We start from the raw sequence: 15,626 nt of genomic DNA, 5'->3' as shown, positions 1-15,626 counted from the left end.
GCTTCAGTCCCTAAAAGTTAAACGCACTTGTACTGATTCCTACTCTAAATAACTCGGCCCAGTTTAAACGTATTTCCTTAAGCCAATTTCTTCCCATCAGGGAAACTTTGTTCTCCCCTTCTACTACCAATGGAAAATAATAGGATGCACTTCACCTAATATTGGAATACTGTTATTGGAATCACTAGTCAGTTTCACACCAGTTTTTCGTAAGGAAATTTTTTTTTATTAGTTCGGGGGATGTGGACACTGGCTAAATCTCTAATTGCCCTTGAGAAGGTGATGGTGAGCTGCCTTCTTAAACCGCTGCAGTCCTTGGGGTATAGGTACACCCACAGTGCTGTTAAGAAGGGAGTTCCATGATTTTGACCCATCGACAGTGAAAGAACAGGGGAACAGTTCCAAGTCAGGATGGTGTGTGACTTGGAGAGGAACTTACAGCTGTTGATGTTACCATGCAGCTGCTGCCCTTGTCCTTCTAGTTGGTAGAGGTCATGGGTTTGCAAAGTGCTGTCGAAGGAGCCTTGGTGAATTGCTGCAGTGTAGATGGTACACACTACTGCCACTGTACGTTGGTAGTGAAGGAAGTGAATGGTGAAGGTGGTGGATGAGGTGCCAATCAAGTGGGCTGCTTTATCCTGGATGGTGTTGAGCTTCTTGAGTGTTGTTGGAGCTGCACCCATCCAGGCAAGTGGAGAGTATTCCATCATACTCCTGACATGTGCCTTGTAGATGGTGGACAGGTTTTGGGGAATCAGGAGGTGAGTTACTCGGCTCAGGATTCCTAACTTCTGACCTGCTCTTGCAGCCATGGTATTTATATGGCTACTCCAGTTCAGTTTCTGGTCAATGGTAACCCCCAGGAAGTTGATAGTGAGGAATTCAGTGATCATAATGCCATTGAATGTCAAAGGGAGATGGTTAGATTCTGTCTTGTAGGAGATAGTCATTGCCTGGCACTTGTGTGGCGCGAATGTTACTTGCCACTTATCAGCCCACGCCAGGATATTGTCCAGGTCTTGCTGCATATGGAAATGGGCTGCTTCAGTACCTGAGGAGTCACGAATGGTGCTGAACATTGTGCAACATGTAACTTAGGGACTTTTTGTACTCGCCTTCCGAGATAACAGACACTGCTAGAGCTGTATCGACTACGAAAGTAAGTTGTGAATCTCCAATTTTCATTTTACTGTGAGTGCTGGAATTATATCTTCAGCCCTTTTACTCTCAACTTCCACATTCTGTTTTTCTTTCCCTGAGTACAACTCTTGATCTTCCTGCTCGATAACATCAATTTCTGTTTCCATATCTACCATATGCGCATTTGAGGACTTCCAGGAGCCTGATCTACCTTTAGGTCTGCCATAACCTCGACCTGGTGCATTGCTGTGACCTGGAGCTTTCCAGTGACCTGCAGCATAACTGTTTTCTCTACTCCTGCATGCTGTCTGGATGTGACTGACTTTCCCCCAGGCATAGCACGTGGACTGGAAATGGAAGCATTTGGATGGTTGGTGGCTACCATGGCAACTATAGCATCTAAATTTCTGACTCTGAGTCTGTGAACTTGGCTGCCTGTTTCCTGCTGAAATCCAGTGGAACCCCCGCCCCCCCACCCCAACCCTTGTTGGCTCAGGAAAAGAACTTCTTTGAAACCTGCCACTATTTCTTCCTGCCATTTCCATGGCTGCGGCCTCATTGCAGGCCTCCTTCCACATCAGCATATTGCCTACACACAAAAGCTTGGCCTGAATTTTACTGTTCTTTAGATCGCCACCAAGCGTGTCTTAAAGGTTGATTTCTAAGTTGGTACCATAACCAAAGTGACGAAAGAGTTTCTTTAATTCAAGAATATAATTGGCAATAAACTCACTTGGCAACTGCTTCCTTCCACAAAATACAACTTGCAGCACAATTTAATTCTTAGTCGAGCCATAATATGAGTCCAGAATCTAATTAATTTCTGAATAGTCCAGAGTACTTTGGTCTCATGGGCAACATTGATTAAACACCACTTCAAAAGCATCCGGCCCTATCATGGTCAGGAAAACATTCACTTATCTTCATCTAAGATTTTATTAGCTTGCAGCCAAATGTGCAACCTTCATTGATAATTCTCTTTGTTAGGGTTGAAATCCCCAATTGTTCCAAAATATGCCTTCAGTGTCTTCACTGAGTTGTAGCTGAACACAAATTGCAGACACACGAGCCAATCTTTCAAACTGCTCACACTTCTTTGAAATCAACTTTGGGCATTTCAAAATGTGTGTCAGAATGTTCTTCAGATTGTAATCTCTCCAATGAGATTTTTAAAAAAATCAATCCCATCCTCTCGTCGCCATGTTTCTGTTGTGTATTCAAACTAAAACTATAAGAGATCTTAACTGGGAGCAGCCATGTTGGAAACTTTATGTACACCTCCCAACAGAGAGGGCAGCAGAGAGGCAATATACAAAAAATATTACAATACAATAAGTCAGTTTAATACAGTATATTATAGCCACCCAACGCTTCCCCGTGCCATTTTGTCTGACCCCCGCCTCCCATCCCATCTCCAAGGGCCAGATAACATTCAGCCCATTATGTGCAGTTCTAACCTCTCTAATCTCCTTATTACAAAAATGATGTTGAAGCACTTGAGCAAGTACAGAAAATATTTACAAGGGTGTTATGAAAATTAAGATAATCAACTATCAGGAAAGATTGAAAGAGGAAGCCTGGTGGAGGTCTAAAATTATAAAGGGGTTCAATGGAGTGAATGTGGAGAAACTATTTCCACTTGTGGGTGAGCCCAAAACAAGGAGGCATCAATAGAAAATGTGCACTAATACAATCACAGAATCATAGGCCGGAATTTTACGCCCCCATCCCAGGAGCGGGCTGTGAGGTGGGGGGGGGGGCGGAAAATCTTGTGGGAGGAGCAGCAGTGCTGTTCCCATCGGCTACCCGCCCCCACTGCCATTTTTCCAGCAGTGGGGGAGATGGCAAATGGCCCACCCAGCCCAAGCCAATTGAGACCCTTAAGTGGCCAATTAATTGCCACTTAAAGTCCTCCTCGTGCCACATCTGTGGATGGCCACTTTGCCAGCTATCGAGGCTGCCCAGATAAACCTGGCCGGCTGCGGGCCCCTTCCTGATTGAACACCCTGGGGCCCCCACCAGCAACACAAGCCGACTTCCTGGAACACCTCCCCCCTCCCTCTTGATCGACCCCATGCCCCTCACCGGGGCCCTGCCAATTGTCCCCACTTACCTTTTTCGAGTCAGCATCCATGCTGCTCCTCTCGCTGGGTATAGTCCCAGCAGTGGCCACTGCTGATTGTCTGGCAGCTCTTGGAGGCAGTACTTCCTGCATCAGAGGGATGGAAGCCCCAACCAAAGCCAATTAAGGGCCTGGACTATGTAAAATTACAACGTGGCTTCCAGGCCTGGCAAAGGCAGGCTTGTCCCCAACCAGTTTTAGCTGGTAGGCGGGGCCTCTGCCGCAATGTAAAATTCTGGTCATAGAGTCATTAGAGCACAGAAGGAGGCCAATCAGCCAATCGACTCCATGCTGGCAATAAAGAATGTAGAAGGAATTTCTTTAACCAGATGAGAATGTGGAACTCACTGCCAGATAGACTTGTTTAAGCTGATACAATTAATGTATTTATGAGGCGGCTTGTTGCTTACAAGAAGGAGAAGGGAATAGAGGGATATGCAATTAGGATGGGAAATGATAACTGGAATGGGAGAAGGCTTGTGTAGAGTATAAACACCAGCATAGACCAGTTGGGCTCAAAGGCCTGTTTCTATGCCATAGATTGCATATATTAATTCTAATAAATAAGAAGTACCTACCCATTGTTGTCTGTTTGTGCAAAGCTAATACAAAATTTACAAAAAATACGATTGAGTATTTGCCATATGTACACGACACTGTTTGGACATCACTGGTGTGCGGATAAAAATAAATTAATAAATGACTAATTATTCTCTGTTCTGATTAAAGGTCATCAACCTAAAACTATAACTGTTTTCTCTCTCCACAGATGCTGCTTAAACTGCTGAGTATTTTCCAGCATTTTCTGTTTTTTGTTTCACATTTCAGCATCTGCAGTATTTTGCTTTTGGTTATTCTCTAGTTGATAATCAAATTTAGAATTGTAATATAAATGCCTTTTGGACAATACACTGCTTTTATTGTAATTTTCCCTAAATCTTTTAATTAATTTCTAATTAATTTCATTAGATCTTTTACTGTTTTTATGTCATAATAAGATCTTTTATTGCCAATTTCCACCATATACCTTTCCCACCCACCCCTCAATGAATTTTCCTACACACTGACACTCTGGGCAATGATAGTTCTCTTGAAATTACACATCAAAATCCCCGTAAACTTCAGGAACTAATTTCTTTTATATGTTATTGCAAATGGGTTCATCTTAAATGCTTTTTAACTATTATGTTTCTCTCATCCATCAACAACTTGCATTTATGTAGGTCCTAGGCAGCTGAAGGCACAACTGCCAATGGTGAAGCAATTAAAATCAGGGATACACAAAGGGGCAGAACTTGAGGAGTGCAGATATCTCAGAGGGTTGTGGGGCTGGAGGGTGTTGAGATATAGGGAAGGGTGAGGCCATGGAGGGATTTGGAAACAAGGATGAGAATTTTAAAATTGAAGTGTTGTCAGGCTGGGAGCACAGCGATGTTGGATGAATGGGACAGTTCAAGTTAGGATACAGACAGCAGTTTTGGATGAGCTAAAGTTTATGCAGGGGGCAAGGTAGGAGGTCAGACAGCAGAGCATTGGCATAGTTAAGTATAGAGGTAAGAAAGCCATAGATGAGGATTTCAGCAGCAGCTGAGCGAAGGCTGGGCAGAGTTACAGAGGTAGTTGTATGTTTGGTTAGTCTAGCTAGGAGAGATTACTGAGTCTTTGGTAATTTTTAACAATAACTAGTTTATTACATATTAAAGAACTATATACAGCTTTTCAGAAGTATGTCGAACTCCACTGATGCCATGCTGCTTCTCTTCTCTTCAAGTCTCTCTCTCATGTGATCTCTTACATCACTATAGTGGGAGGTTTTACTCACACTGTCCCAAACATTAACTCTTTCAAGTTCTTATACTACATCTCCCCCCTAGTCTTGGTCTATTTTTTTTTTGTACATTCGTTTTTACTTTTACATACTACCCCATCTACCCCCAAGTCTCTGACATCACAGAGTCAATCTGTCAGGAGGTTTTAAAACTCTCTGATAATGTTGTTGTCAGACTCAGAAGATCAGTACTCTTTTTCTGACCCCTTGTTTCTGGACTTGGATGGCCTTCATTGAGGTATGTAGTATCTGGTGCTTTCTGAATTTCAGGTTCAACATCTCGTTCATCCAAATGTATGACTGATTGACATCTTTGATGAAAAGAAATAAGATTTCTCCTGTTTCTTCTTATAGTGCCTTGTGAGGTATGTACTAAATAAGATCTCTGTTGATTCTCATCTCTCTGGACGATTACTCCTTCTCTGCCTGCATCTCGTACCCATACCTTTTCTCCTTCCATCAACTTGGGTAGATTCCTGGAATGATATATCCTGTTATTGTTTTAAGCTTGTCATTTTTGATAAGACTTTTCTCTGTCTTGAACTCTCTGAAAATCCTGGACTTCTAGTCCTGGAAGTAATTGTTTGAGTAGGATGGGAAGTCGTGTTCTGAGCTTCCTTCCAATCAACAGTTCTGATGGTGTTAAACTACATTGGACTTGTTTCATTAGTGGGTATGGTATTTTCCTAGTGGGAAGAGACATATAGGTTTAACATATTTTTGCAAAGTAATACTATATTTGATCTCAAGTCCTTTGAGATCAGTAAACAATTTTGGAAAGTCTTTATGGAAGTGATTCCTGGATTCTTGCTGCTCAACTTCTTCCACTTTCCTGCTAAGATGAAGGTCTATACAAGCTTAAAAGAGAAAATTCTTGATTCTGCAGAACATGCTATGTTTCCAATATCTGCTGTCCCTTATACTGGAGTGTTGCATGTAGTTTTCCCTTGACTTTCAGTTCAATCCCACCTGGACCGTATAACTGAGTTTCTGTTGGTTGCAGGCAATGCATTGATAACCACGGTTCATTGTCTGATAAAACTAACGCTTTCTCCAGTGTCTAAAGTTGGTGATATGTCCATTCTGCAGTCCAGAATGCATGATTAGGGTCACTGATCTCACCAAGGAAGTTTTCTGATCTCTCTTCTGATGGAGATGATTCTACTTCATTAATAGCTCTATACGTAAAGACCTTTCCTTTAGAGCCTGTGAAAGTAGAGGTTTTACTCTGGTGCATCTTCTCAAAATGGCCAACTTTCTTGCAGTGAAAGCATTCCGATTTGTTTGCAGGACACTGTTCGTACCTGTGGGTCTTTTTGGTGCCACAGTGCTGGAAGGGTTACATGGCGTCTTGCACTTTCCCTCCCAAGTGTACCTCTTTCTCTGGTGCTTTTTTTTTTAACAGTCCTGTGCTTAAGGAATGGTATGGTCATTGGAGGCTTCCTCAACCGAGCTTTTTCTTCACCTCTCACTATTGCTCTGTTCTGCTTACAGACCTCTGCTTGTCTCACCAGCTGTACTGTTTTTTCTAGGGTGAGGTCTTCCTTAGACTGCAATAAATCTGATAGGGGTTCATCAGCAATACCAGCTACAATTCAGTCTTGTATTAATTCTGCTTTTTGGTCTCCATATTCGCATCCTTATACTAGCCTGCAAAGATCATTAATAAAAGCATCTACAGGTTTACTCAGTTTCTGGACCCTTCTGTTGAATTTGGGCCTTTCTAGAATCTTGTTGCTCTGCAGGTTGAAATAATTATCAAAGGCTTTCAATACTTCTTCAAATTTATCTGATGTCTCATAATGCCTTGTCTTGCAATATCATCTGCTATTGCTCCTATTGAATAATGTAATGCATTGACTTGTCCTGCTTCAGAGTTTGTGTCTAATTTTGAAGCAATTCTGGACCTCAAAAATCTTTTTCTCCAAAGTGACCAGTTTTGAGTTTGATTTGATCCTGCCATGTGTCCAAACTCTCTGGTAGCATATATTTAGATCGACAGCTTTTCTAAGCTTTTCAGGTAGTTTACTCACTGTTTTAAATTTGCTTTCCAGTATTGGAAGTTTTCCCACGCTGCTCAGCCTCACACTGGCTCCTGCTGCGGTCACTATCTTTCCCTGGGAAATCTCTCTGCTAGACTAGGTATATATTTCTTGAATGTAGCTTTGCAGCATTTTTTCAATAATCTCTTCGTCTGGAGTATCGAGTATTTGCAGCTGCTTTTTCTTATTCGTGTTGCCTTGCAGTCACCACGTCTTATGGCACCGACCTCGGATCTAGCCTTGCTAGGGAATTGATTTTGCCGTTGCTGCCTGCCCAGTGTACATTAAGAACAATTTTCTACCCTTTTTAAGGGTTGCTCACCAGATCCCTGACCACGGCTTGGTTCTCTGACTCGAAGCCTGTGATCGCTGGACCGGGACTTATTTATTTTTTTACAAACCACCATGCCTCTGTGGTGCAGCCTGAATGCCTCTGCAAGCCAACTCCCCAACTCTCCATGCCTTCACTTCATCCACAGAGCAGCTCTGGAGCTCCTCACGGTCTCTTCTCGGGTTCTGCAGTTTTGTCGCGACTTTTTTCAGGTCTGACCTTTCAACCTGCTTTAAAGTTGTCCTTCAAAATTTTCTGGGTGCTGTACGGCAAGAACCACTGCTGTTCACCATATTGTATGTTTAGTTAGTCTAGCTAGGAGTCTTCGGTAAATTTTAACAATAACTAGTTTATTACATATTGAAGAACTATATACAGCTTTTCAGAAGTATGTCTAACTCCACTGATGCTGTGTTACTTCTCTTTCTCATGTGATCTCTTACATCATCATAGTGAGAGGTGTTACACTGTCCCAACCGTTAACCCTTTCAAACCCTTATACTACAGTAGATTTGGTAATGGAACCTTGTCAAGCATGATATATCTTTTGGCAATTTACTGCTCCTAATTGTTTTCTCTTCTAAATATTTAGTAATTTTCTTCCTTAAGTAAAAAGATTCCAAAATTTTCCCTACCACAGAACATTAAACTAACTGGCGTATAAGTACTTGGGGTCGCTCTGCCTCCCTTTCTGAAAACATTCACCAGTAATTGGCAAGTCATGCTGCAGCTGTACAGAACTTTAGTTAGGCCACACTTAGAATATTGCATACAATTCTGGTCGCCACACTACCAGAAGGACGTGGAGGCTTTGGAGAGGGTACAGAAGAGGTTTACCAGGATGTTGCCTGGTCTGGAGGGCATTAACTATGAGGAGAGGTTGGGTAAACTTGGATTGTTTTCACTGGAACGACAGAGGTGGAGGGGCGACATGATAGAGGTTTACAAAGTTATGAGCGGCATGGACAGAGTGGATAGTCAGAAGCTTTTTCCCAGGGTGGAAGAGTCAGTTACTAAGGGACATAGTTTAAGGTGCGAGGGGCAAAGTTTAGAGGGGAAGTGCGAGGCAAGTTCTTTACACAGAGGGTGGTGAGTGCCTGGAACTTGTTGCCGGGGGCAGGTGGTGGAAGCAGGAACGATAGCGACGTTTAAGAGGCATCTTGACAAATACATGAATAGGATGGGAATAGAGGGATACGGTCCCCAGAAGTGCAGAAGGTTTTAGTTTAGACAGGCATCAAGATCGGCACAGGCTTGGAGGGCCGAATGGCCTGTTCCTGTGCTGTACTGTACTCTGGCACACAGCCACACACAACAGAACCCTGAAATAATATTTCTCGGGCCTTTGCTATTTCTTCCCCCATTTCCTTTAGGATCCTTGGATTTTTCAGTGAAGTCCTAACAGTTTGAATCTGGTTACCGAAATCCTCAAATTGGCCTATCACACCTCCAGACTAGATTACTCCCACAGTCTCTTGGCTGGACTTCCATCCTCCATAAACTCTAGCTCAGCTGTGCACCAAGTCTTTCTTTGCCATCACCTGATCTTCATTAACCTATATTTACTCCTGGTTTCGTAAATGTAACATGTTAAATGCCTCCATGGTTTCCCTATCTCTGGAATATCCTCCAATCCTATAATCTCTCCTTTCCCCCAGAACTCTCCATTCCTCTAACTTCGCATTCCTTTGAATCCCATCCTTTACCCCACCATTGAAGGCCATGCCTTTAGTTGCTCAGGTTCCACTCTCCAGAATTCTCTCCCTAAAACCAACCAGTTCCCCTTTCTCCATCTCCTCTTTAAAATACTCCTAATCACCCCATCTTTGGCTCTGTATAAGTTATCCTCAAGCCTCTGTGAAGCATTTTGGGGAATTTTTCCACATTAAAGGCACTTTTCAAATGCAAGTTGTTGAGGCTTCACTGGAAAATTGAAAGGCTAATAACAGAGATTCCAAGAATTACCAAAGGTAGGAGCAAGCCAATACTATACTTTGATTCGCTATCATTGTACTACTTTTTTCAATCAATGAAGGGACAGCTTTGTTCAGCCTAATGTTCCTAAAAATTAACACTTGAAGCGACAGTAATTTTGTTTCCTGAAACATATACAGAAATTACAATGAACACAATACTCACAATAAAGGAAAAAAGCTAGCCTGTACATTACAAAAATTAGAATTACCATAAACATTTGGCAAAGTACAACAGATACAGCAAAATAGATAAACTTCATGAGAACAGAATGACATAGATGTCACATGGGGTGCATAAAATGAAATGAAAGCTAAGTGAAACAGAGATCAAATAAAACAGCTTGTAACGCTGATCATTAATATTAGTGTGATCAAACTTCTTGCAGTTGGAGCTTTAGTTTGTGGGAATACAACAATTATTTTTAAATGCTCTCGGTGGGCATACTGCATTTGAGGTTTAAAATGTTAAGGATTCATATTTCAATCAGGGTCAGGGGAGAAGTGGCCACTGCTGGGACTGCCCCAACCAGAACAGGACCGTGGACGTCAGTCTCCATACAGGTGACTGGGTTTTCGAGCCTCGCTGGTGTTATGACCAAGGAGGGAGGAATGCACTCTCTTTTCGAGTTTCACTTCTCCACAGGTCACAACATATATTTTTTTAAATGTTTACCCAGTTACAGATGCAGTCAATTATATACTCTGCAGAATAAAATACACCAACCAGGTTTCTTTAATAAACTGCAAAATTATCAGTTTATTATAAAACAAGACTTAACCAGTAATGAAGCAAAGCATTAACACACAGATTGAAATATGAAAGTTCCTCTTTTTAATTACCCACACACAAACTCACACACGCACTGAAAAAGTACAGAAATTCTCTCTGCAGAGGTCTGCTACAAAAACAAAACAAAAAAGAATACTTCAGCCAAATACTTGCTAATTCTTGAAGAAAAAAACATGTGGAAAGATGTCAGTTGTCACTTTTTGGTCTGGCATCCCAAATACGCGTAGACGGTTGTCACTGGGATCTTTCTAGAGCAGTTTTTTCAGGTGACGTTGAGGATCGGTTTGGTAGGCTTTTCAGGGGAAATGCAGCATCAGGGATTTCTGGCAGGTTTTTCAGGAGAAATGCAGCATCTATTTCTTACACTTGATTCTCAAGAAGTTCTCAAAAAGATGGAAGAGGGTAAGCTGATGGTGGCTGCTCCCTTGGCTGGTTTTCTCCAACTGTCTTAAGAACAGTTCACTTCCCAACACACTGTCCAAAGCGAAACCAAAAACAATCTCTCAAGAGTCAAGCCTCCTGACCCTAGAAATCTTGACCTGTCACGTCTCTGTAAACATCTTCCACAGGTCACCAAGCTTTCTGTTGTTTTTGCTTAAAGCACATGACTTCCAGCAATGCTGTTTTTAAACATCTCAGTGTCCTTTCAACGAATTGTCAACAACAATGCAAAGTCCAGCTTCTATGAAATCTTCAGCCTTCACAATTTAAATAAAAGTCCTCAAAAACATACACCTAACAAAAAATATAGAAGCACTTTTGTAACACCAGGGACAATCGGCTGGACTCCGGCAAGGAGGGTGGGGACCGTTCAGGAGGGCGGGGGGAGGTGCTCCATCAGGGGTGGCTTGTGCTGCTTGGGGTCCCTCTCCCCAGGCCCACAAGGAGACCACCCAGTTTTACCAGGTGGCCTCCACAGGTGAAGTTCCCGGCTGCCGCTGATAAAATACCAGCAGCGGCAGGATGAGGCCCTTACATGGCAAGTAATTGGCCACTTAAGGGCCTCAATTGGCCTGGGGTGGGCGGGCCTTTTTCAACCCCCCCCCCCCCCCCCCCCCCCCCACTGCTGGTAAAATGGCAGGAGCGGCTGGTGGGCAACAGGAACCGCATCGCTTGCCTCACACTCAATTTTACACCCCCCACCCCACTTACAGCCCACTCCAGGGGGTGGTGTGGGTGTAAAATTCCAGCCTTGGCTACAAATACTTGAGGAAAGATTTAACCAACATTAATGTGGAAAGTCCAGCATTGCACTCTTGATATATTGAACGTTGAAATTCCCACATATCAAAGTAATGCCCTGGTTCCAATCACTAGAATAAAATTGTATTAAATTTTTCTTCTAAACGTCAAAGTAATTTTGTGACTCCACCTTTCTTCACTAATTTGTCCTAGGTTTACTCCTACTTTTCCACACCCTCTAGTTGACCACCTGGACTCAGAAGGTGTTGTCTATACCTGCAACTATGTGTAAAACTGGCTCAACTTTCCCCTAGAAAATCTGTGATAGCCACCACAGGACTCTGCAGAACCAGTGTGCCACTCTCCTCTTTTGACTTCCATTCATTGTGCAGAATAGTCCACAAAGGCTAGTAATCAGGATAATCAATACTATTCTTATCTACATGGCTAGGTTCATCTGTTTGATTGGAGAACACATTTACAATTTTTCTACATAGATAATCCTGTCCCATCGTCTTGGTTTTTTTTTTCATTTATCCCTTCTGTTTGAAGAATAATTTGTTCAGTTTTGATATATCAGTAAAGACATAAAACGTATCTAGGACAAACTAATATTAGCAGCTGTTACCCATATCATGATGACCAAATCAGACTTCTCAGCCACTCCCATTGGTTTCTGGCTGCTTATAAAAAGAACAGATATCTATTATATGAAAATAGATGTTGCTTGGCTCACTTGTTGGAAGATTTATATAGGTTTGCAGCCTTCTGTTTACAAATTATACTTTGCCACTGACAACAAGGCTTTAAGACTAACTAATAGTCAGTTGAATACAGCATATCCACAAAACATAAATTATGAGTTTTAACAGCACAACACGTGAAGGAAAAAAAACATGGCACTATCCACTGTTGAGAATATGCGCCAGGCTGTAATGAGGTTGGTATAAAACAGTAGCTGAGAATAATCTACCTTTGACTGGCCTCAGAGCACAGCTGTTAGCCAGCTGCTTGCAAACGGCTTGTGTTAAACATGTCTAGAAAGTGTTCTCTTTTTACCTCGGCCAACAGCGTGGACAACTGATGGACCAAATCCTCGGATCTGGAATCCAAGTCCATCTGCAGAGTCTGGGATCTTTATTGTCCTGTTCAAAGAAAAATCCACTTCCAATTTAATGCAGTTTTGTGGCAAACTAAATGAGATAGACACTTTAAAAAGTAAAGAAACCATTTAAAACTGGTTTCCAGAAACCAAATCAGGTCACGGATTATTGGAAAACATTTGCATAGCAACAATAACTACTTTCAGTAATTTCTGCAAATGGGTTGTCATGACACTGAGATTCAAATATATTTTCCTTTATGTTGTGAAGCTTCTCGTGCCTCCCTCTTTACGTCCCATTGCACAAGTCAGAATGAAGCAAGCTATCTATTTGAGGCAACTCAAAAATGCTGGGAATGAACAGATCAATCAGCATCTCTGCAGGCCAGTTTACACTTTGAGTGTGACCATTCTGCAGAACTGAAAAGTGAACAAGTATATTAACACAATGAGAAAAAAAGAGAGGAGGGGAAAATACATACAAATATATATAAATAAAGATTGAACTGAATCATCCATGGAATGATATAACTGATCATCTGAGTCAGGTAATGGACAAAAGCAATAGAAAGAAAGACTTGAATTTATATAGTGTCTTTTACAATCTCAATGTTCCAAAGCACTTTATAGCCAATGTAGTGCTTTTGAAGTGTACTCACCGGGCTGGGTCTGGACAAAGTAGATAGGGAGAAACTGCTCTGCTGGCAGAAGGATCTAGAACCAGAGGGCACCAGATTGGCAAAAGAAGAAATGGCGACATGAGGAAAAACTTTCTTTACACAGTAAGTGGTTAGGATCTGGAATGCACTTACCTGAGAGTGTGGTAGAGGCAGATTCAATCATGGCTTTCAAAAAAGAATTGGACAATTATCTGAAGGGAAAATTTTTAGGGGGCTATGGGAAAAAGGCAGCAGAGTGGGACTAGATGAGTTGCTCTTGCAGAGAGCTGGCACCGATATGACAGATCAAATGGCCTCTTTTGTGTTGTAACCATTCTATGCTTCTATGATTCTCTAATGTAGGAAAGGCAGCCAATTTTCAGATAAGCCCCCACAAACAGCAATGTGAAAAAATGGCCAGATAATCTGTTTTATTTTAGTGATGTTGATCGAGGGATAAATACGGGCCAGGATACCAGGAATAACTCTCCTGCTGTTCTTCAAAATAGTGCCATGGGATCTTTTATGCCCACTTGAGAAAACGGTTTAACGTCACATCTGAAAGATGGCACGTCTGACAGGGCAGCTAGATTTTTGGGCTCAAGTCACAGGAGTGGGAGTGGGACTTGAACCCAGAACCTTCTGAGGGAGAGTGCTACCAACTGAACCACAGTTGACACTAAGACAATAAAGTATTAAAGAAACAGATTATATCTAAAAAACTAAGGAAGTGGGGGCCAGGGAAAGTGGAAGAGATAGGAGGGATGGAAACAATGGAAATTCTGATCGCTGGTGATCAGGTATGAAATTAAAACATGTTTAAAAATAAGGATATAACTAAAGTCTTAAGTTATGGAAGTCAATTCAAACCAGAGGATTATAGGGTGCCTCGGAAAAAAATGAGTAATTATTCTCAAAGCTTGTGTTGAGCTTCATTGGAACAATGTATGAGGCCAATGACAGAGAGGTGAGATTGGGAATGGGATGGAGAATTGAAGTGGTGAGCCACAGGTAGTTTGGGTCACTTATGTGGATGGAATAGAATTATTTCGCAAAGTGCTTGCCTAATCTACAATTCATTTTCCCAGTGTAGATGGGATCACATTCTGTGCAGTGAATAACAAACTAGGTTGGAGAAAGTACACGTAAATAGCTGCCTCACACAAAAGTAGTATTTAGGGCCCTGAGCAATGACATAGGAGGAGTTGAATGTTGCATCTCCTGCATTTGCCCTAGAAAATGCCGTGGCTGGGCAACTGGAGGTCAGAGTGGTGAGTGATCCAGGGTATCACAAAAGTAGGGGGCGAGGGGAGGAGTGGGGAAGATGTGTTTGGTGGCAGGTTCATGTGGTAGGTGGCCAAAACAGTGTGCAATAATCCAATGACTGAAGAAGCTAGTGGGATGGAAGATAAGGTCGAGGAGGACAGATAAAGAAACTGTAGGAATAGGATGGAGTTTTTATAGGATGAACTGTAAGAATAGGATCTGGGGTGGAAAGACGTATACTCCAGGCAGATATGGGAGACTTGTAATAGATGTTAGTGGAAAGACAATTGCCAGATATGCAAAAAATTCTCAAGAGCAGACCAAGCACAGGAAGCAGCATCATACAGTCATCAATGTGATGGCCCTTCCCCTCCAACGGTGTTCCTTAGTCCAGTTTCCCAAACTTACTCCTCAAAATCATCTATTCTAAAGTTGAAACATTTTTTTCTAGTCATTCTTTTCCCTCATAAGGTGTTCTCTGACTCTGACCATTTCCTAGTCATTACCTAACATCAGAGGTAGATTTTTTCTCTTCATTCCACATACAGAATGCTCAATTCCCAGATGCAACAACGAAGAAGTGGGGATGGAGACCCGTTAAGTTAAATATGCATCCCCACAATGCTGCTTTAGATTTCCGAGAGGTAGGGGGTGTGGGGGGGGGGGGTTCCAAAATAGGCAGGATGGTGCTTGCAGCTTCAAGAGGTATAACCCCACTATTGGTGTTTAAATGAACCAGGAAAGGATGATCATAACCATCCCACCTCACCTTCCTCTGAGTGTGCCCATGGGGTGTCCAAAGTCAAAGATGAGTCAAAAAAGCTGGCAGTGGGGCTTGCACTGGAATCCTGGGCCAGCAAGGTGGGCTTCAGGGGTTTCAGGAATATCTCAAAGATGCACAGATGCAGAAAGCATGTTGAATTCCACCCCCTCTGGGATTCTGGTGGCCAGAACTGCAGCTGCAAGTCTCTCCTGTTTCCACCCACTCCCCACCCCACCACCTCCCCCCCCCCATTCCAATTTAAGGTCTTGTCATGAAACGAGTAATGCAAATAGCGCAAGTAGGAAGTATAATTGACTGCTTCATCTGCAAGTACAGGGATGCTGCACCTGTCTGGTGCCTGGTGGAGGGCCGAAGAGGAAAATTAGAATTCATATATAGTAGTTTGAGGCATCCGTTTCCCTCGC

General features: G+C 42.4%; 1 protein-coding gene across 3 annotated transcripts in view; it reads right to left on the bottom strand.

Annotated features, from left to right (window-relative positions):
• prex2 (phosphatidylinositol-3,4,5-trisphosphate-dependent Rac exchange factor 2) overlaps nt 1-15,626 on the bottom strand; it is a 638,971-nt gene that overhangs the window by 309,633 nt on the left and 313,712 nt on the right. For all 3 annotated transcript variants that reach the window (XM_068030918.1, XM_068030919.1, XM_068030920.1), the window contains exon 19: nt 12,471-12,556. In XM_068030918.1, the coding sequence (XP_067887019.1) occupies nt 12,471-12,556 (86 nt within the window). The remainder of the gene's footprint in view (nt 1-12,470; nt 12,557-15,626) is intronic.

The sequence above is a fragment of the Heterodontus francisci genome, chromosome 5 (genome assembly GCF_036365525.1).
Source record: "Heterodontus francisci isolate sHetFra1 chromosome 5, sHetFra1.hap1, whole genome shotgun sequence".
NCBI classification, from domain to species: Eukaryota; Metazoa; Chordata; class Chondrichthyes; order Heterodontiformes; family Heterodontidae; genus Heterodontus; species Heterodontus francisci.
Note: the sequence above shows the minus strand (reverse complement) of the source record. Positions and strands in the feature narration are given on the sequence as shown.